Genomic DNA, 19,894 nt, shown 5'->3' with positions numbered 1-19,894 from the left:
TAAGCAACAAAAAAAATAATTATAGGATATTTCAGTGCATTTTTGGTATTAAGTTAGTTTGTCATATTTACAATGACTCGCTACGATTTTGCAAAAGTTAGTAACTATATAAATGAATTGATTGTTGATTGCAGAAAATCTCAATATCTAGTTTCTAGATAGCTATGTTATTGGTGTGAAGTATCGACCAATTTTATAAGTGATTAATATCTATAAAAAAAAAAGTAGGTTGAAAATCTTCAGTAAGGTCTCTCCTTCCGACCATATTTTTTCCATCCACAAAGGTCGAACTCAAGACTTTGTTTAAGGGATTATTCAAATCCAATTCTTTCGAACCGATGTAATGTTTCTTAATGGTGTTGGGGAATTCTATGTGAAAATTACAGTGCAATGTGCGTCCTAATCTTATTTTGCATTGCTTGCATAGATAGGAGAAACTTTACTTGTCCTTCATCATAACTTCAAACGTATAAATCCAAAAAAACACATATTTTGTCTCAATCAAATGTTCACTTCCAATAAATTAAGTAAACTTATAAAACTATAAGTAAATTTTTTTTTTTAAATCATCAAGTTTTACAACTCTAAAATTATAAGTGATTTACTTGTCATACATACCTACTGAATGATATCTGAAATTGTAATGGATATTAGAATCTACTAAACATGTAGCAATGAAGTTTTACAACAACTCAAGAAGCAAGTGCATACCTTTACAATACTAGAGGGAACTTGCAATGTTTGCTTCTTTTACAGGTAGCAAATGCATAACTTAAATAAAAACTACAATAACATAATAAGGCATTTTTAATGTCAGTAATTTGTCACACCACTAAGTAGGATCTAAGCTTGCTGATCACTAGTCTCTTCATTCACAATAACTTCTGAAATGTCAATTTCTTGAAGAAATTTAATAAGTGCTCCAAGAGCAACATCAGGATCTTCACTTCTCAATAGATACTCTGCCACTACAGCAGGGGTGACATCTACTTTTTCCAATAACTCTTCAATTTGTTCAATTAGTGAGTGATGATTTCCTTCAATGTCCAAGTAATTAGAAGCTAAGATTCTGAATGCTTTGGCCTTAAGAAATGACAAGTGAATATGCATGTCCATACGACCGGGGCGCAACAATGCTGGGTCTACTTTGTCCTTATGGTTCGTCGTAAATATCAGAATGCGTTCCTCTCCACAACTTGACCACAAACCATCCATATAGTTAAGCAGACCAGACAAAGTAAACTTTCTAGGCGGCATGTTCTTAACCATCTATTCCACAATTTCAAGAAAAACAAGTAATTAATTATTTACATGTGTATGTATGAATTGAAGATCTCATATAATAAAGTAGTACTAGTTTAAGACAATGCATATTTCCTTAACTAGCAAAATGTAAGTCATTTTTAGTGGTTAATAAAGTACTGGAAGTAGTTAATGACATAAACTTAATTTTTGACAGTGGCATCAATCATACTGCAATATCAGTGTTTTCGTGTAGAAAAATATGACAATACTTTCAGCTTAACTTCTTGGACATGCAAAAACTGATTGGGTCTGTTTGCTAAACACCAAAAAAGAGCTTTTAGCTCCTAGCTTCTAGCTTATAAGCTCATTTGACAAAAATAGTTTCGTTTGGTAACACTTTTTGACCATGAGCTTATAGCTTATTTCACGAGCTTATAAGTTATTTTTCAGAAGCTATTCCAAGTAGCGTTTGAGCTTATAGCTTATAGCTTCTCATATTTTCTTCCACTTTTACCCCTATTGTTTTATCTAAAATCCATTTTTACCCTTTTATTATAATTTAATTCAAACCTACAATTCCCTAATATACATCCCTCGTTTTTTTTCCCTAATAAATATACATCCCTCGTTATTTTATTTTTTTGACAAATACATCCCTCATTATTATTTATCTCACTTGTCTTATGTTGCTCATAATATATATACCTCCATTTATCTTTTGTCTTATGTTGCTGACAATATATACCTCCATTTATCTTTTTTTTTTTTTTGTTGACAAAATACCTCCATTTATCTCTCTTGCCTTATGTTGTTTACAAAAAATATATATACCTCCGTTGACAAAAAAGTATATATACCTCGTTATACTTAAATAAATTATTTAGTGAATAAAATTTAATTTACAATATAAAAGATATATTAAATTTATAAATTTCAATTACTTTTTAAAAAACAAAATTGAATTAAGAATTCCTGAATATTTAAATATCAAGTTATATAAACTTTATATTCTGAATTAATAATACCCTTTTATGTCATTTTATATTTATCAGCTAGTTAAACCGCTAATTTTACCAAACACTTCAACTAGCTTATCAGTCATCAGTCATCAGCTAGCTTATCAGCTAAAAGCTATCAGTTAGCTTATCAGCTAAAAGCTACTCCCTCCGGTCACTATTATAAGCAAAAATCAACTTTTTAGGTTCATTCATTAAATGATGTATTTGGTCTATATTATTGACCAAGTACATCATTTAATGATTGAACCTAAAAAGTTGATTTTTGCTTATAATAGTGACCGGAGGGAGTATCAGCTATCCGCTATTTTTACCGATCAGAGCCATTGTCTAATTGCTGGTTCTAGCAGAGAGGACTGAAATTTTTACTGTTGATACTTGATAAGTCTAGTCTTTTACTGGTTGGAATATGTTATTCTACTGGTAAGAGGATTTGTTTTGTTCAGGTCTAATGGTAGGTGAGGCAGCAAGTGGGAACCTCTTCGCACGCATTCCAATGGATTCGTTCAAACAGTGGTTAGCTATGAGACACAAATGACATGGACATACATAAATCAATACCAATAATAATTTGATAAAATAACAATTCAATCTAATTATATCGACATCAAGACATGCCTAATCACTTTATATCTAGTTAGTCTAATTTAGAGAAGGTTAGTATAATTTTTTTTTTTATAATTCATAAAAGATATTTGCATATTCTATTATGTATACTCACATCTTAGAGAATCAGAATACTTATTCACTTGGAATTAAACTTATAATTTAATTAGAGTACTAGGTTAATATACATTTTTGGTTACTTTTATAAAATACAGAACAATTTTAAAAAGAAAGAAATGGACATACTAATATAACTTTTACAAAATAAGAGATTATTTCAAAATAAAAAACCTACAATTATAACTGACCCAGTCAAAACTTTTAAAACTTGAGTAAATTAAGGGCCTGTTTGGTTCCACTTCTGAGAAGCAATTCTAGCCCAAAATCAATTCTCTACAGTGCCAAAAGCAATTCTAGCCAAAAACAACGTGTTTGGTTCAGCTTTTCAGAATTGCTTTTGTCCTCCAAAAGCAATTCTCCATGAAGCTACAAATCCTAGCTTCTAGCTTTTCTAGAATCAATTCTCCTTGAACAACGTGTATAGGTTTGTATATTTTATTATTACAACACGTTATTTTACTTTATTGCCCTTTATCAATTCTCATTCTTTATCAATTCTCCTTTAGCTATGTCTATTTTAGTAATTATACATTCAAAAGCAATTCTACATAATTGCATCCAAACATAAATCATTTTGTTTAATCAATTCTACATAATTGTATCCAAACATAAATCAATTCTCTCAGAATCAATTCTGTCAGAATCAATTCTATCAGAATCAATTCTCTCAGAATCAATTATATTCAAAGCTGAACCAAACGGGCACTAAATCTAAAATTCTTAACGGTTAAGAAACCAAACTCAAACTAAAAAAAAAAAAGAGATAAATGTAAGATACATATTTTAGCAGAATATTTATTTAAAAAACACAAAACACAAATTTAATCATTTGTTTAACATGAGATAGTGAAGGAGTAACACAACTAACCTTAATCCCATCTAAAAAATCCATATCTGGAAACTTGTCTGGTTTTGCTCGATCAAGCACCTCTGAATTGCAATCAATGTCTTCAAAAACAATGATAGATCTATTAGATGTCTCTCTCATGGCTCTCATGAGTTCTGAGTTAGAAAACACTGAACTTAGATCCAAATCATACACATCAAATTTCAAGTACTTTGCCATAGCAGCAATAAGACTAGATTTTCCAGTTCCTGGTGGTCCATACAATAAGTAACCACGTTTCCAAGGTTTACCAACTTTTTTATACAACTTTTTCCTCCTCAAAAATCGATCTAAATCATCAATTATAGAATTTTTTAGATCGGGATCCATAGCAAGTGAATCAAATGAAGCAGGATGTGTTAAATCACTTTGTTTCCATGGTCCAGATTGCATAGAATGAATCTTAAGAGTTTTATTTCCTGCTTTTATAGCATCATAAGTGCTTAAAACATGTGGAATATACTTCTCCATTACTTTATCTCTATGCTTCTCATCAAAACTTAACACAAACCCATTTTCTTCATAGTCTTTTGACCTATGCTTATATTCCTTATACTCCTTTTTGGGATTATCAAAACCATCATCATTGTTGGAATTTTCAACAAGCCTCCATTTAAGCTTGATATCATCAAACTCATCCTCCACTACTTGTTTTCCATCAAAAGCAAGAACTATGTTGTTATGTTTGGATATTTTTCCAACTTTAAGGGATTTGTAAGTGTTGGATATTTTAGTAGGGATATACTCTTTGGCTGCATAGTAAAGATGGTTTGTACTTCCATCCCAAAACTGATCAATCTGAAGTGAAACTTGGTTATTTGGTTGGTAATCTGTGAAGAAACGTTTTAGCTTTGAGATGATGAAATTTCTAAGTTTTAAGGGTATGAGATCATTGATTGCAGTTCTTAAAAGCATCATGAATGTGGAGAATGAAGCATATACTTCAAACCATGATGATGCTGAACCAATGTTTGTGAATGAAGAAGAGAAACGACCAACCATTGGGGGTCTCATGTTGTTTATGTGTGGATAATGGTTGTTTGTTCTATAACTTGATACTTCTATTTATAGTGATTTCTATTTCTATTATATTTCTATAGAGTAATGATATTTTGACAACCATTTTATGACAACTTTTGTGACAACCTTACTTTCCTTTTTTCTCATTGGTCAAAAACAATAGAGAGAGAAAAAGGAAGAGAGAGGATAAGTACATCATGTAAGTATGAGAGAGAAAGTTGTACAAAAGTTATCATAAAATGGTTGTACAAATATCATTTCTCATTTCTATATGGACATATAATCTCATCATTCTTGTAAAATATATTTATAAGATGAAAAAGTGGCATTGTTTATAAAAACTTTTTTCACTTTAATTTCTTTTGAATGAAGTTGCCTTGTTTTTTCTCAATAGTGTCACTGTGTCAGCATTCACTACATTATTAGCTTAATGTATATTTTGGTTGGTTGTACTCTATTTTGTCCTACGCGGAATGTCCTGAATTTTCATGTGCCTTAGTTTATTTTTTTTAAGGATGGTTCATTGTTAATTACACACTCTTTAACTCAATTTTTTAATATATTTTTTAAATGGTCAAAATACACATCAAATTTATAGGAAATTGGTATGATTTGGTAAGATCTATGTCAATTTTAATCAATTAAAAAAGAATATATACAAAAATGTGTGTTAAATAATGTGTGGTTAACGTTCAGTTTTATCAATATGTTATTTTGCTTTTTTTTTTTTAAATAAATAAGAAAAAAGCTCAATGCCTTAATGCCTAAGTAGTTGTTTATTTTAGGAAAGTCATCTGAAGTCAATTTAATAACTATGAACAGGCACATTCGAAGAAGCTTCACCTTCTTTTCATCGAAACAAGAGAATCTTCACATTCATGTGCAAATAGTAGGGCAACTTAAACTTTGTTTTAGTAGATGATTTTTTTTTTAGAGAAAAAATCATTTATTAAAACAAAAGTTTAAGTTGCCCTTCAGTGATGAGAAATTTAAAATTAATAGTAGTTAAATGATTTAATTTGTACTTACTTTCGTCCCTTTTTAAGGCATATTTTCAAGGAAAAAAATTGGTAATTTATATAAGAGTTATTGTGTGTATTTTTTTATAAGTTTCCTTAAATACCCTTGGGTTATTAATGAATTTTATTTTCACATTTTCACAAAACAAAAATTAATCTTCCACATACACGTGTCATTAAATTAGTACACGCTTGCTAAATCCTATGTTTGAGAGGCACACATAAGGATTTAACGGGATAATACTTGGGTGACATTGTGGTTGATGATATTGATGACATTGGCCAACCACAATGTCACATGTGTACAAAGGAACAAAAAAATATTGTGAAAGAGAAATAAAAAAAGACACTTGTGACATTGTGGTTGGCCAATGTCACAATGTCACCAACCACAATGTCACTCAAGTGCTACCCGATTTAACGTCTTAAGTTTAGTTTTTGGTCTAAATTGCGATTTTGCCATTTTGGCCTACACACTTTTAAAATAGCACTTTCAACTTAACTTTCGGTTTAGCAAAAGTGAACTCTATTTTTTTATTTTGATCAAGTTAAGGTATAGTTGACATCAAATTTAATGATTACTTTGTTATTTAACTAAATTGCATTTTTGACCCTCAACTTAAATAAATCAACGATTTTGGCCCTTATGTTGTCGTTGACCTGGTCAAAATTGCTTAAAGGTGTTACTTTTGCAAAAATAGCTTAAGTTGTGAGGCTAAAAGTGTTATTTGAAAGTTGGGGAACCAAAATTGTCACTTTGTAAAAGTAAGGGACCAATAGTGTAATTTAACCTAGTTTTTAATCAATTTTGTGGAAGAGTGAATATCTTGGTCTAATGAAGTAAAGTAAAAAAGGAAACATGGAAGCCGAACAAAATTGAAGAATGAGGCGCTTCTAACAATTTCCAATGCATTGAATACACTGTTTTTCATAAAAACTTACTTACTATTTAAAGTACTTAAAGAGTGTCCCGGGAACACTCGTTAACATTTCTTTTTTCTTTTTTTAAGGATGTTGCTGCTATATTGAAATGAAGGGAAAGGAGAGCTGGCCTACTTAAAAATTATAGGTCTGAGTTTAACCTATTACCCCTCATAGACTTATTTTTAAGACATGACCTACCTTTTTAAAGGTTCGATGAAGGCTTAAAGCTTATTTAAAAGCATATTTACACTAAGGCTTAACAACACCTATAAAGCATACTACTAAGAAAATTGCTTTTTTGACATAAAAAACTTCATAAAGACACAAGTAAAATACTTAAATGCCCCCAGCGGCAGTTAACAACCGTTGGGAAAATCGGCGGCAGTTAACTGCCGCTGGCCTCAGCGGTAGTTAACTGCCGTTGAGATGTGTATCTTAAGAACGCAGAAACTGCAGTTTCTGGTTTACAAAAACACATGCAAACATTTCCAATTTTAATCCAAATTCACCCAAACCTTCATTTGTACGAAAATCATCCAATTTGCTTCAAGTAAATCACAAGTAAGTATCTTTCTTCCTATTTACATGCAATGTAGGTTGTTTAGGGTGTTATCTTCATAATTTTAGCAAAATGTTTAGGGTTTAGGTTAGGTTTAAAAATTGCAAATTATGATAGAGAATTAGATGTTGTAATTGATTGTTTATGCTGGCATTGTTGGTTAGAGTAGGCTTAGGTACAATGGAGTTGAATTTGATGTTGAATTAACACTAATTGTGCTAGTATTTGAAATGCACATAAGGTGTTTGATGGAATGCATAAGTGAGGAAATCTTGCTTTTTTTGTGTAATTTTTTTGCAAATATGTTCAATGGCATCATGAGCCTGGCTACATGGCTTGGTATGCCAAAGTATCTCACCCTCGTATTCTCCCACCTGATGAAGGATCTCCTCCCAAGCCGACGAACGTGGAGCAGATCACAGAGGAAGAGCATGTTAGGGAGATGCCTGACACACTGACGATCATCCGAGATGTGATGCATATAGCTGATAATATTGTGGTCAGGCAAGCCGAGATGACTAAAGATGAGATTGTCCAGGAGGTGATGCGGATAGCCGGTACTGGTCGCCCTACCCTTATGTATCAGATTGCTAGGCGGGGGTAGGCAGCATGGTTGATTATGATTAGGCTTTTTTTATGTACTTTTTGACTATGATCATGGTGATGTATAATTATGACATGTTCCGTACATTTTCGTATTTCTATGACATTTCCCGACATACCTTTTATATTATTTCTTGCATTTTAATTTTATCCTGTTAAATATTATTTCGTACGTTTTATATTCATTAATTTGCAATTGGATGCAAAAACATGCCAAAGTTCCTGGAAAAAACCAGTGCAGAATGCACTGGTTCTGTTTACTGGTGTGAACGGCAGTTAAGTGCCGCTGGGGGCTTTTACGTAATTTTCTTGTGTCATTGTGAAGTTCTCAATGTCAAAAAAGAAACTATCTACTTCTAAATAGGTCAAAACTTATGAAGACCTAAAACATACAATTAAGTCTGCTACCAAAGAACGAAATCTTACGAAGGCCTAAAGCACACAAATAGTCATGCTACTAAATAACGAAATCATAAGGAGGCTTGAAGTTATGAAGAAAAAAACCTTCAAATATCAATAATGAATGATATATTATATATAAAAAAGTTATCAGGTCGTTCTGACGGGCTTAATAGGCTTTTTTGTAAGTCTTAGCCTGACCTATTTAATTAAATAGGCTTTATATAAAAAAAAATCTTAAGTCTGACCTTTTTATTAAACGAGTTGGGTCGAACTAGGTTTTAAATAGGCTGAGCCGTAGGCTCCTGTCAAGCAGTCTGGCTTGTTCCCACTCCTAACTGCAATATAAATTTTCCTTTAATTTATCCCATTCGTTGAAATAAACCACCCTTTGTTTTTGCGTTCAAATATCAAGTTCACGAATAAAAAAGAGTCTACATTATCTATACTATATATAAAGAAAATAAATTTTTTCAGCTCTTTTGGGCTGGCTTTTTCTCTTTCCAAAAATGTCCTCAATTTTCAATATAAATAACACATTTAACAAATAGATAAGAATAAATTTAAATATTAAAATAAAAGTGTAACAAACACAAATGTCTAGTTTTTTTCTTTATCATTTAAAAAGTGTAACAAACTAAATTAGTGTATCTATATTTACTTTTTCATTATCTCAATTATACTATTAAACAACAACTTTTTCTATGATAAAGATTGTTGTTGGTGTTATTAAAAAAAATAAGAATTTAGATTATATTTTTTTGTTATATTGTTGGTTTCATTGAAATAGATAATCATGATTAGTTTGATTTCACAAAACATTAATATTTTTACTTTTGATCAAAATAAAAATTTCACAAAAAAATATCGTTCATAATTTTCAAATGTCACGTGCTCGTCTTTTCGCTGGTTATATAATAATAATAAAAACTAAAACATAACATATTCCTCTGACATTGAGAAATTACATAAAAACATTTTTCAGCTTTGGCTATCCATCCAAAAGGGTGTCTAGATCTCTACAACTCTGTTAATGTGCGGATTTACGACCCAAAAGTGCTTTAAAGCTACTTCAAGTTCAAAACTTTGCATTTAAATATAGCATTTACTAGTGTGCAGTTCCCTTCCTCATAGATACGAAAGGTCTTTGGCTTAGCGGTGAAATCATATATATGCAAATGCAAGGATACATTTGTTTCTTCATGTCACTAATGATTTCATGATTTGCGGAAGAAATTAAAATCAAGTGATCGAGAAAGTAAACTGTCATGAACTTGTACTAGAATAAGCACAAAAATAAAATAAGGGAAACCCGTAGTCTTCTCAACCATCTATAAAGGTGAGAATTGAAGGATTGGATGGTATGTGATGGAATATGTTCCATTCCATTCATTTTATACAAATTCAAACAATAAAATCTAATTAATTACTACTCCATTCCATTTCATCAATCCAAAAATAGCTTAAGGGAAACCCGTAATCTTCTCAACCATCTATAATGGTGGAACAACATTTTAAGATTTGATCTTAATTGTAAAAATGTCACAACCTCAAGGTGTTATAAACTGGTTGTTTTGAAAAACCGAGTTTTGAAATGTAGTCTTTTAACAAAATATTACAACAAACAGTTTAAAATTTTAAGTCAAGGTAAGTAACATTTTTGTTTTTGTACACATTTAGTAGAACAAAGCTTTAAAAATGGTCAGCATTGTATACCTATTAAATACATAAAAAATTAGTCTTTTAATTACTATAACATTCTCCCTTAATTAATAATTAGTTCTTTTAATTGTTGTGTTGTTTTTAATAATAATAATAAAAACAGGAAAAATCAATTGATTATGATTAGTAGATTGAATAGTTAAAAACAAAAGTACTTTGCAACTAAGAAAAGTTGAGTAACTTGTATAATAAGTTATAATAGATAGGAAATTAAAGTTGTATGAGAATTACCAACCTGTACATCATTTTGTTTAGGTCCTTCATTTGAGAAAAACACCGTTATATGTGTCGATTAATTCTTCAAGGGTAAGTTTTGTGGAGAGATAGGACTCTGCAGCATCGAAGACTTCGTTACGAGCAATGCCGGATGATTTTCTGTGATGACTGTGAGTGTAGCAGAACGTGGTTTTATAAGGTAATGGGTAAGTGTTGATAAGGTAGTCACGAATTGGTTGAGGTATGAGGTCGTGTGCTATGGAACGAAATATCATGATGAATGCTGTCATGGTTCCATACTTCCATAAGCTGAGAAAATGGAAGATGGTGAAGGCATTTCTCTTTGAAAAATCATCATGTTATTTTTTTGTTTTGTTTTGAGAAATGGTAGGAGAAATTATGAGGGATAAGAAGGCATTTCCGTTGGTACTTGTTGGAAATCAATAGCTAGGTGCATGTATGAAAGGTGAAAGTTGAATCCTGTTTTGTTGTGTGTTTGATTCTTTTACCTTTTGAATAAACAGTGATCCACATTACTCATGATTCTTTTATGGGTGTGTATTAATTTGATATCCGCATCGGAGAAAATGGAAGTATGGTGAAGGTATTTCATCACTTATTTATAATTTTTTAATAATAGTAACTAATAAACACTTAAATCCTCCGAGTAGTATTTCATACAATTTTTTTTAATGACACCCATTAATGATAATTTTTTATATCATCAGATTTTAAAATTTGAGACCAGATCTAAGGGCCTGTTTGTTTCCATGGAATGAGCCAGGATGGAAAGCATAAAGACGGAAAGTTTCTAAAAATATGTTCCTTCCATCGTTTGGTTTCTCTGACAAGCACCAAGGAAAGATTGTTTTAGGCGGGTCCCACGTAAAAAAGTTTTCCGCCCAAAAATGAGAAGAAAGTATGGAATGGAGTTGTAATCCGATAAAATGACAAAAGTGCCCTTCGTTTTGTAAAATTTCACGTGACCTATTTCATTTCCTGCAAAATAACACTACTCACGCACTACTGTTGAAATTTTTAACTTTTTGTCTTTATGCTAGACACTTAGGCTTTGTTTGGATGTCCAATGGAAAGAAAGTATAAGGAAAGAAAGTAGAAGGATTGAAAGTGAATAGAAAGGGAAAGAAATGTGAGATGATTGTTTGGTTGTTTGGTATAAGTGAAAGTGAAAAGAAAGTGAGAGGAAAGAATAAGATATATTTTAGTAAAAGACATAGATGTCCCTACATTTGAATAAAATGTTAATTTAAAATATTTAAAATATGTATAATAATATAAATACATGCATATATTTATAGAATATTTTAAAATAAAATAATAGTGTATCGGTTATTTATTAATTAAATTATTGATTTAACATTGTTATTAAATATTTGTTTCAAGTTGCTAGTATAATAATATTGCAAAATTGTAAATAACTCATGCACATCTATCAAAGCAAGGGCATAATTGTCCATTTAAAACATTGAATATTCTCTTCATGCTTTCTTCTCAAATTTGAACGGAAAGTTTTCTTGCCATGGGACCCACCAAAATTTATCATTCCTCACTCTTTCTTTGGTGTTCCAAACTATGAAAGCACAATTCCCTATAAACTTTCCATCCTACCCAGCTTCTTTCCTTACTCTTTCAATGGTTCCAAACACAGTCTTATTGCATTGATATAATTAATAATCAATATATTTACATGTATATTACATTTAAAATATTAAAATCCATTTATATGTATAAATAATATATAACATTTTAATATAGGGGTGTTAATGACAATTTCTAAATATACAACTTTTCTTTCCTTTCACTTTCTTTTCACTTTCACTACAATCAAACAACCTAACAAATCATCTCAGTTTCCATTCACTTTCGTCATACTTTCTTTCCTTTAACAATCTTTCCTCTCACTTTCTTTGGTGATCCAAACACACCCTAAGTCTCATAAAGAAAAAAGTACATGTTAAAACGACCAAAGAGACATGTTTGCAAAATGATATGATGTATTTAATTCAAAAAATTACTTTCATGACATATGCTGCTATTCTACTATACTTTTTGGTGTCATAACTATTTTTAACGTAATATTTTTTCGTAATAATGCTAATCAATGAACAATCTTCATAATAGACAACCTACAAAAGTGATAGAAGTTTGACAAGTGCACCAAAGATTGTCTCAAATAATAAAAGTTTGTATCTATCTACAAAGTTTGACAAGTGCACTAAAGGTTGTCTCAATAATATAAAGTTTGTATCTGTCTACAAAGATTTTAATTAATTTAGCTTAAAGAAAAATAGGTTTTACTTAGGCAGTACACAAAAAGAAATTGATTGGTGTTTGAATTTGGTTTAAGACACAAAAATAAATAAAATTGTAAGTGATTGTGATAAAAAAAAACAATTAGGATTTTGAGTTTCCTCCTTTTCACTATTAGACGGTTTAGTTCTCTATTTGTAGCAATTGAGTTTCTTAGGAAAACGTTAAATTAGCAAAGTAGATTAAGTCATCTTGTTAGAGATTTATTCTTTTAACCCTTCGTTCTCATAGAAAAGGGATTCTAATAATTCGAAGTTTGATTGAGAGGTAAATAAATTAACCAAGAATTCTTCCACTTTTGCTACAAAACTACTTTGATATTTTATGTGAAAAAAAAATATTCCTGATCACTAATGTATTTATTTAATCTATAATATATATCAGATACATCAATTATTACAAGCAGAGGCTCGGATTGAATTTTAAAAAGTGAATTTTTACCTATAATAGTTACTCCCTCTGGTTACTATTATAAGCAAAATTCCACTTTTTAGATACGTTGAATAATTAATGTATCTAGTCTTTATTATAGGCTAGATACATTAATTATTCAATGTATCTAAAAAATTGAGTTTTGCTTATAATAGTGACCGGAGGGAGTATGTTATAATTAGTACTTTGATACATCGAATTTACAAACAAAGGCTCGGATTGAGAATTCATGATTGCAGAAATTGATAAAAAAAAATGAGTAGTGATATTTTGACAACCATTTTGGTACAACCTTTAAGACAACTTTGTTGTTCTCTCTTCTCATTGGTCAAACAATAGAGAGAGAAAAAGGAAGAGAGAGAATAAAAAAATAATGTGAGTATGAGAGAGAAAGTTGTAGAAAAGTTGTACCAAAATGGTTATACAAATATCATTTCTCAAAAAAAATACATGCAAAGCATGCAACATTCGTTGTTAATTAAAATATAGAAAATGTTTGGTGAACACCTCACAAAGTATATATACTTTGAAAGAGAAATAGAGTAATGTGATGGAAGTAATAAAGTTGTGATGTTAAAGAGATAAGCATATATAAAATGAAGTGTGGAATTGATGATTGAGAATATGAGATAGTATAAATATTGTTGTTAAAATAGGAACATGTTTAAACAATAAAGATATATGGTTGTTTAAAAAAAAAAAGATATATAAACATCTCAATTTGTTAAAACTCGTTGAACATATCATTTTATCTTTATCTTTCTATCATATCAGAGTATTACCATTCTATAACATGTATCACATCATTCTTTCTATTTCTTTTTCTTTTAAGGTGTTGATGACATGTTTGGATATCCACAAAAAGTTTCCTTGTTTAAAATATTGGCCGATTAACATTAATGTTACTACAACAACTTAACATAATTGTTTATACTGTCCACTTAGTGATGTAATAGTACAGTATCAAACACAATATATGTCCCCCATTCTTTACTTCTCATAATCACATATAGAGTTAAAATAGTTCTAGTACAGTTTGGAGAGAAACTTAATTACTAGCCTATTAGCAAAAGATTACAACAAACAAATTAAAACCTTAAGCCTTGATAAGCAACATTTTTGTTTCTAGACACAATTAGTAGCTCTAACAATATTATTTGATCATGTCCATAGCTGAACACAATTACAAACTAGAACCTCTCTTATAACCTCTTGTCCTTCTTTGAGTAACAACAACATTGCTCTTGCTATTCCCACCACCTCGTTTTTGCTTGCAACCAACCACCTTACGCTTTTTAGATTGTTGCTCTATTTTATTGTTATTATTCTCACACACATCACCTTCCATTTTCTTCCTCTTCAACAACTTGACAAATCCTTCCAGCGTCGCCTCCGCGTCTTCGTTCTTCATCAATTCCTCGGCAACTTGTGCAGGTGTTATTTGTATGTCTTCAATTAGTCCTTCAATCTCTCCAAAGAAAGGATTATCATGGGAAATATCCAAGTAGTTTGAAGCTAAAATTTTGAAACCTTCATAAGAACAATAAGACATATGAATGTGCATGTCCATTCTTCCTGGCCTTAAAAGTGCTGGATCTAATCTTTCTTTGTGGTTAGTTGTAAATATGATGATTCTCTCGTCTCCACAACTTGACCATAATCCATCTATAAAGTTAAGTAATCCAGATAGCGTCAACTGCATCCATCCATCAAAATCAAGATGAGAAATAGTTTTAGTATATAGTTTAAAAAAGTGCATAACATAACTAAATCGACCAACATTATAATTTCAAGGACATGTCGTAACACATTCTACAACTCTAGAATAAATTTTAACCCCATCTAAAATGAAATCAATTTTTAACCCATCTAAAATGAAATCAATTAATGTACAGTTACTCAAAAAGAATTGGTTAGAAGACATGAGTGATCAAGTGAAAGTGTCACACTAGCTTGCTCTTGAAGGGGTTAATTTTTCATGAAAAACAATATAAAATAAAGTTTAATTTTAATACACTATCTATGCAAGAAAATAAAATCACAATCAATTATTTATGTTACTCTAGAATAGTTTATAATCAAATCAAATATAAATATATACATTAAAAAAATCTGAATTAAATTGTATAAATATCCACGGAATATCGATGAAAATGACAAGACCATAATAGAAGTTTTACACGAAGGATCATCCCATGAGGTTTCCACCATTCAATAACAAAGACCTTTGACAGCAAGTATTGTCAATTTTTCCTCTTGCTATGTAAGTAAAACAGAAAGGGACAAACAAAAGTAGAAGAACAATAAAGTATTGTCTAAAGCAATTGCGTGGATTGATAGTGAAATGGCATTTTGGAAGTAAGTTTTTTATGCTTATATATTGCTTGATGATGATATATACCATAGGGTAATGCTTTTGAGAACTTTAATTCAACTTTAGTGAAAGAAAAAAAATGTTAAATATTAAATTTCAACTAAAACCAAATTTCTTAACCAATTATTGAACTACACGTTAGTTCAATGGTCCCAATGTACCTATTCAGGGTGTGTGCTATGGAAAACAACAAGTTTCCACTTGTGTGCAAGAGAAAATTAAAGGAGAGAAAGTTTGTCCAATAATAAGAAAATGACTCTAAACAAACATGATAAACAAGTGAACCTGTCAAGTGTCAAGGTCTCAAACAAAAGGACAAGCAACATACTTCAATGAATCAGAACCCACATGCTAGGCTAGGCCTAGCTACTAAAAAAATATGCCATTTTAGGCCAATAACTCACACTTTGCTATTGTGAATGTGAACACAGTCATATTCCACAATTGGAATTCTTTTTCTTACTAAAAAAGCTGTATCAGCAACCAAATTAAAGAGAACTTTCAATTAATTTGATGAGTGAATTAGAGCCAAAATCAACAAGAACTAAAACTTGTTCCTAATTTCATGTCATAATTTATTTTCTAATTATTTTTTCTAGATCCACTAAGGTCTAGTCAAGTCGTTGATTTACATTGTAAGTGAACTTGTAAATCCCGGAATATTGAATTCCATTGCTACTGATAAAAAATTTAAAATTTTATAGTAGTTAACTTTATATGTTCTATTTTCTAATATGTTTAAGAAATGACATTTCAATAAACAAATATTTAGAGAATATACAATCTTAGTGTAATAGTATGCTTGGAGCTAGAAAATGTAGCACACATTAACTTTGTTTTCAATGTAGTCACTAAATTAATTTTACATTCACATAAAATTCACTGTTTTAACACTTCACTTCAATTTTATAAATGCATTGATATGGTATGAAAAAATAAATAGGTCTCCAATTGGTTGTGAAAAAATTAGTTATTTAATTATAATAACAATCTCTCTAAAAACATTAGTTATTTTCATTGATATGTTGTTTTTAATTAACAAACATAAACAGGACAAATCATTTGATTCTGATAAGCATATTACTAGAATTTCTAGGTAGCAAAATTAAAATGCTATGAATGAATGAATTATAATGAAAGTTAATTACTAAGAAATAAGAATTACCAACCTGTATATCATTTTGCTGTTTACGTCCTTCTCCATGCCTCCTCTCAGGAATATCAATACTGCAATCAATATCTTCAATAACCAAAATAGACCTATTAGCAGTAGCAAGAAGCAACTTTCTAAGATCAGAATCTCTAACAATGTTTCCAAGTTGAAGATCAAATATATCAAACTTCAAATAATTAGCCATAGCAGCAATCAAACTAGATTTCCCAGTTCCTGGAGGACCATACAACAAATAACCACGTTTCCAAGCCCTACCAACTTTCTTATAAAACTCTCTTCTCTTCACAAACATGTTCAAATCTTCAATAATAACATTCTTCATTTCTGGTTCCATTGCAAGTGTTTCAAATGTTGAAGGGTGTTCAAGATTTATAGAATCCCATTTCACACCACTATAACAATAAGCAGTGTTTAATGTATGCATTTTCAACACTCTTTCTTCATCTTTCATTTCTTTAGCTTTATCAAGAATGAAAGGAAGATAAGAATCCAAAACAACTTCCTTGTACTTTTTGTCAAAACTTAGTTCAAAATATTTTTTCTCTGATCTAACAGATACACTGTTATTATTGTTCTGCATATCATTTGCACTGTTTTTCTCAGTTTCAGCACAAATGAATCTCCATTTGAGAGGAAAACCGTTGTACATATCGGTTAATTTTTCGCCTTTTTCTAACCGGATTGTGAGTTTTTTCTCTTTTGGGACTTTGCTGATTTTGAGTCTTTCATTTTCAGGGGTGACTTTTGTTGAGAGATAAGACTCAGCTGCATCATAGACTTGGTTACGTGTAATGCCTGTTGATTCTTCTATGATGAGTGTGAGTGTAGGGGAACGTGGTTTTATGAGGTAGCGGAAGGTGTTGTAAAGGTAGCCACGGATTGGTTGAGGAATGAGTTCTTGTGCCATGGAACGAAGCAGCATGATGGAAGCTGTCATGGATGCATAAGCTGAGAAAATTGTAGATGGTGAAGGCATTTCTCTTTGAGAAAACATTATGTTTGGTTTGTCAAGTGAAGGGGGAGATAATTGTGTTTTGTAATTCTGATTCTATCCTATGTTTCTCAATATATATGATGGTATTTATTGGACACAACTACTTAGGTCCCGTAAAGTTGCAATTCCTGTAAGAGAAAAGCTAATTTTGTGTGTCTTTAAGGGCACATGTTAAGATAACAAAATAACGATATTAGAAATTGTTGTTTTTCGATTTCAGAAAAGCACTTAAAAAAATTAGAAACTACCACCGAAGAGATTATCGGATTGAGTCACGACTAGAATGCTCTCTTTAATACGTTTCGCGGCACTATTCGATTACGTACTGCACAGTATGTAATCGTTTGAGAATATACACCCTAAAATATGGTTTAATCATTCGATTAAAATCATTCTATATGGTACGAAGACTACTCGAAACCGAAGGGACAGAAAGGAGTAGAAAAAGAAGAAAGACTCGTCAACACAGGTTGAAGGAGGGAGAAGAGAGGAAAAACACTGGAAGCTTCAACTATGAATTTCGGTGTGTTGAATGCACTGTGTGAGCTCTCTATTTATAGAGAAAATTCACACCTAATGAGGGAGAAACTTTGAGATCAAGTAATTCGCATATTAGATTGTCTACCATATATTTCAGATTGTGTTCCAAAATATAATGAGTGAGAAACTTTGGGATCAAGTAATTCGCATATTAGATTGTCTACCATATATTTCAGATTGTGTTCCAAAATATTTTAAATTACATTCTAAAACATTTTAGCAAAACTTGAGGACTAAGAAAACACTTTCTAATAATGATTAAATTAATTATTTAATTTATCATTTCCAAATAATAAAATATATATTAATATATATTTTTCTAGTGCTTACTTCGTTCACATAATTATGTACCCCCATTAATTAGAGGTATGCCCCCACTATATAAACACTACTAATGTGTGAGATCCATCCAATGTGGGACTTCCACTTTCTCAATTCACACTACACTAGTTCTACCCATTATGAGAATTTGTGTTTAGTCAATTACTCAATTTCCGCACATGTTCCAACAAAAATTGTGCAATTAATTAATATCTAAAAAGTTTATTTTCTTGTAAAATTTATTTTTCATTTGTAGTTCTTAACTTACGCTCTTAGAACACAAGTTAACATGACTCCTTCTCTTACACATTTGGGATACTAGTAACCGCTTGATAAAGATTAGAAGGTTTAGATTCTAATTTGATTTTACGAATTATAATCTTAAAATTTATATTTAGTTTTGACACTATTTGATACTAGCGAAAAGACAGCACTCACGTGTCCGTCTTTCCGTTTTTTTATTCCGTTAACGTTTGAAAATTATTAACCGTGTTTTTTTTCTTCTGAAATTTTGATTTGGATTAAAACTAAAAATATAAATATTTGTTGCTTTCAAGTTATGAAAAACCAATTTAATAATGATTATTTATTTCAATGACACCAACAATATAACAAAAAAAATATAATCTAAATTCTTTTTTTTAATGACACAAACAACGATGTTTATTATAGAAAAAGTTGTTTAAAGGTATACTTGAGATAATGAAAAAGTAAGTATAAATATGCTCATATAGTTTCTTACACTTTTTATATGATAAAGGAAAAAAAACCAGACATATACATATTCATATCGTGTTTGTTACATTTTATTTTACTATTTAAATTTATACTTATCTATTTGTTACATGTGTTATTTATATTCAAAATCGAGAGCATTTTTGAAAGGAGAAAGTCAGCCCTAAAGAGCTGAAAGGGTATATTTTCTTTATATATAATATAGATTAACCAGACAATCGCTGATGTTTTGAATGTCTTAGTGTGGATAATGGTGATTAAATAGAATCTATTAACTGTCCAGTATATTTAGAATCATAAACTCAATTTTATAATTAAATCTTTAAAATAAATAAAAAATCAAATAAAAAAAATCAATTTTCTTGAATTAAGAGTTGAATCTAGGACAAGTAAATAAAATCTGAGATCTTTCTATCCAATTAAGCTAGAGAAACATTTACAATTAGATTATCATATTATATGGCTATAACTAAATTGGAATTTTTTTAGTCCAAAATTTTAAGACATAAAGCTCCAACTTGGGTTGCCAGCCCTCTATCCATTCCTAGGTAGGTGCATTATGTATATGTGTTGAAGTGGAATCCTCTTGTATATTTTTGCACGTTTCATCTTTTTGAATAACTAGTGATTGATGGTGCACATAATTCTCTTCTTCTTT

General features: G+C 30.4%; 2 protein-coding genes across 2 annotated transcripts; both read right to left on the bottom strand.

Annotated features, from left to right (window-relative positions):
• Positions 1-626: 626 nt before the first annotated feature.
• Positions 627-4,911, bottom strand: LOC146920031 (AAA-ATPase At3g50940-like). Its single transcript, XM_085713418.1, has 2 exons — positions 3,856-4,911; positions 627-1,269 (listed from the first exon to the last, which is right to left on the bottom strand). Exons 1-2 carry the CDS (start codon positions 4,885-4,887, stop codon positions 844-846), a joined length of 1,458 nt encoding a protein of 485 aa, XP_085569544.1. The 5' UTR covers positions 4,888-4,911; the 3' UTR covers positions 627-843.
• Positions 4,912-14,061: 9,150 nt separating this feature from the next.
• Positions 14,062-17,684, bottom strand: LOC146920030 (AAA-ATPase At5g17760-like). The gene is made up of 2 exons (XM_085713416.1): positions 16,642-17,684; positions 14,062-14,794 (listed from the first exon to the last, which is right to left on the bottom strand). Exons 1-2 carry the CDS (start codon positions 17,638-17,640, stop codon positions 14,282-14,284), a joined length of 1,512 nt encoding a protein of 503 aa, XP_085569542.1. The 5' UTR covers positions 17,641-17,684; the 3' UTR covers positions 14,062-14,281.
• Positions 17,685-19,894: the final 2,210 nt, after the last annotated feature.

This window comes from Medicago sativa, chromosome 5 (assembly GCF_051527215.1).
Source record: "Medicago sativa cultivar Bolivia chromosome 5, Bolivia_mono, whole genome shotgun sequence".
Classification (NCBI taxonomy): Eukaryota; Viridiplantae; Streptophyta; class Magnoliopsida; order Fabales; family Fabaceae; genus Medicago; species Medicago sativa.
The sequence above is the reverse complement of the archived record's forward strand: the minus strand, read 5'-3'. Positions and strand labels throughout refer to the sequence as shown.

Bases quoted from the DNA above. Each gene is read 5' to 3' on its own strand.
- LOC146920031 (XM_085713418.1), bottom strand. From the start codon at position 4,887: ATGAGACCCCCAATGGTTGGTCGTTTCTCTTCTTCATTCACAAACATT. The intron at 1,270-3,855 runs GTTAGTTGTGTT...ATTGTGGAATAG, and splicing joins ATTTTTTAGATGGGATTAAG to ATGGTTAAGAACATGCCGCC.
- LOC146920030 (XM_085713416.1), bottom strand. From the start codon at position 17,640: ATGTTTTCTCAAAGAGAAATGCCTTCACCATCTACAATTTTCTCAGCT. The intron at 14,795-16,641 runs GTTGGTAATTCT...GGATGGATGCAG, and splicing joins AACAGCAAAATGATATACAG to TTGACGCTATCTGGATTACT.